General features: G+C 40.4%; 1 protein-coding gene across 1 annotated transcript; it reads right to left on the bottom strand.

Annotated features, from left to right (window-relative positions):
* Positions 1-2,563: 2,563 nt before the first annotated feature.
* CBG18484 lies at positions 2,564-3,327 on the bottom strand (the record flags this gene model as incomplete). Its single annotated transcript, XM_002634580.1, has 4 exons — positions 2,564-2,730; positions 2,903-3,011; positions 3,072-3,180; positions 3,224-3,327. 4 exons carry the CDS (start codon positions 3,325-3,327, stop codon positions 2,564-2,566), a joined length of 489 nt encoding a protein of 162 aa, XP_002634626.1.

Genomic DNA, 3,327 nt, shown 5'->3' on the forward strand with positions numbered 1-3,327 from the left:
TTTCCAATATTATAGCGGAAAAATTCGAAAAAAATCCGAAATCCCCGAAAAATGCCGTTAAAAGCGAAAAATTTTCAAAAAAAGTTGAGAAATGGACGAGGATTTGAATTCCCGCGCAGTAAGAAACCTAGGCCACGGCGCCTGATAGCCATTTTTTCAAGTGGCCGACAGTGGTTTTTTACGTTTTCTACCTGTCGGACATAAAAACCGAAAAAATCCGGAAAAATTTCCATGTAAGAAAGGCGATGCCGTGGACTAGGTTTCTCACTGCTCGGGAATTCAAATCCTATTTTTTTTCAACGCCGTTTTAGGGGATTTAGGATTTTTTTTTTTGAATTTTTTCGCAATAATATTAGGAAAATACATATTTTTGAAACATTTTAAGGCAATAAAAATTTTTGGTCGGAGTCCCCCTTTAACAGTTTCTGTGGGATTTTTGAAGATTCTTTTATGCTTTGGAGGTAGATGAGTCTCCAAAACGATTCCTTTGGTTTCTGGAAGGAAACACCACATTTTGATCCAATCGTAGAATTGACAGGCGAAAAGGACGACGTATGGGATCTATTCCGAATAGTCGCTCAAAATATTTTTGCATTTTTTAAAGGAAAAACTTGTGATTTTCAGAGTATGCATATTTGCGTAACAGTGTACAGTGTTTTATACTGCCTACCGTATCTTTATACTGCCTACCGTATCCCAATCATACAGCGTAGCTCACACTCTTAAAGGAGGCCAGACACCAAAAAAAGTTTTCCTGATATTTTGCAAAGAGAACCCCCATGAGGGGTTGAACTCATGACAGGCCGCTCAGGGGTACAGCGCCGCTACCGGCTGAGCTACGGGGGCGCGAAGGCGCCTGACGACCGATGGTCTACATAAGCGCGGCGCGATTTCGTCCCCCGAACTGTCCCCCGAAATTTTGACTGTCTCGCCTCCTTTAATACTTTGGCCATTTGTTCCATTTCGGAAATAAAATTTAGGTTTCAAAAATTTTAGAAAAGTTTTCTGATCCTTTTCTGACTATTAAGTTCGATAAGTTCGATAAGACTATTAAGTTCGATAAGCAGCGCGATAAGAAGAAAAGAAGCTGATTGAAACTTGGCACCTTCAATTTTATTTTCAAAAAGTTTAGTGATATTTCAGAAAAAAAATTGTGGAACCAGGATTTTTCGAAACAACAAAAAAGTACAATTTCAAAAGTTTCAAAAAAAATTGTTTTTGCGTTTTTCTGAAAATTGGGCACTTGCATTATGGAGTAGAGTAACGCGCCGGTGCGGATTCCGGCGGTTTGCCGGTCTCACACCGCGCGGCGTCGACCGGCACGCTCCGCCGCCGCCGGTTCGAAACGGCGCCGTCCGAGACCGGTGCGACCGGTTTGAGTAAACCGCAGTTTCCGGCGCGACGACGGTTTCAAACCGAAACCGGTGTGCACCGGCGGCATAATTGGTTTTTTTGAGAAAGAGTTTCGTGGCGTGGCCCTATTTTCTCAACGTGATTTTTATAGGCCACCGTATTGAAATGTTGAGATAATCACCTGGAATGTTTTTAGGCTATTTCAAAGTGGTTGCCTAACGTTTGCAAGTTTTGTTTTCTAGGCCACCACGTTAAAATGGCCTAGAAATGGCCTGGGATGCGTGTGTTTTCTAGGTCATTTCGAAGTGGTGGCCTAGAAAACCTAAGTGGTGGCCTAGAAAACCTAACCCCTGCAAAAGTTAGGCCAAAACTTTAAAATGTACTTGAAATGACAACAAATGAATACCAGGTCATTTTTAGGCCAAAAAAGTTGGTGACCTAAAAAACCTTATTTGCAAAGTTAGGCCACCGCTTCAAAATGACCTAGAAAACATACCAGGATCATGTTAGGGCATTTCTAGTCCATTTTGAAGTGGTGGCCTAGAAAACCCAACTTGCAAAAGTTAGGCCACCACCTCATTGACGCCGCCGGTGCACCGCTGATATTATTTTTTGAATTTCGATTTTTTTTGCTTACCAAGAAGCTGAGAAAACCATAAATAGGTTTTCGTAGTTGCAGAAATTTTACTTAAAAACACTGTTTCAAATTTTGTTTTTAAAAAATGTTTTGTTGTTTTTAAAATTCTGCTCATTGTGCTCACCGCCGAAATGGCAAGATTTCGAACAGAATACATTAGATACAATTCATTGACCATCATATACTTGGCAATAAACAATTGAGAACACAAAACGGGCCGCCTAGTAATTAGACCGTAATTAGGTGGGGCACCGGTGCCGCTGCAACGCGGTAATCGTGCCCGGGGAGGGTACGATGAATTCGAACTTTCCCGAAATCGAACTCGTTCGAATTAGAACTGTCCCTTTTTCGAACACGCCCAGAACAGAACAAGAACGGAATCGAACTGTTCCAACTCGAACTGATTCGATGTCGAACTGTCCCGAATTGGAACTCTGTTAGCAACAGAGCGCGCTTGCATTACCTTTGAAAATTTCAAGTTTTCTCCAGAAAAAACATCATTTTTACAACAACAAAAAACATTTTTATTTGAATACAGTGAGAAAAAGACAATTTGAAAATAGAAAATGTTTGTTAAAAAAAGAAAGATTTCATGACTTTTAAACAGAATGGGCGTCCGAGATGGCGTCTAATAAATTGAGACCAGTCAAAGGCATATTTGGCGGGATTGACTGATTTATTAGCGTCTTGATGAGTCTCCCGTCCTTCAATGCGTTGGTGAGTGTTCTGTTTTGATTGACCTGAAGTGTAGTAAAAAATCAATTTAGGTTTTCAAGAGTAGAAACAGACCTGGAAATTCGGATTTAGTTTCAACTCATTCCAATCCATCTTTGTATGCATCTCTTTCGCTTTGCGTCATAGGAGAAAAATATGTAATTGTTTATAAGACACTTTATGATGTTGTGTACTAACCGCAAGCAACTGAAGCAACTGGAGAGAACTTGGCTCGAACCTCATCAACCACTTCACGGGGTTTTCCATCATTCGCACATTTTTTCAATTCCTGGCGCACGAGGAATGCCTGAAGAAAAATCGTTTGCTGTGACGACTATTCTGTTACATTCTATAGATTGATACTAACTTCACTTCTGACAAAATCCACGTCGTGTCTCACATTTTGCTTTTTAACAGTGAACGTGTTGTTCATTCTGTCGAAATGATAAGCTGCATCACATCGAGCTCCTCTTTCTCTGGAAAAAAATGTTGTTTTATAGTAACGCTGCAATTTTTTACCGCTCGACACAGTAAAAAAGCTCTGTTCCATTTTGGTTCATTTTTTTGAATCGCATTGCATATCCTTGAACTTGGACGATTGGCTTGTTTTTACGAGGAGCCAT

Source organism: Caenorhabditis briggsae (assembly GCF_000004555.2).
Source record: "Caenorhabditis briggsae complete genome, chrIV, whole genome shotgun sequence".
NCBI classification, from domain to species: domain Eukaryota; kingdom Metazoa; phylum Nematoda; class Chromadorea; order Rhabditida; family Rhabditidae; genus Caenorhabditis; species Caenorhabditis briggsae.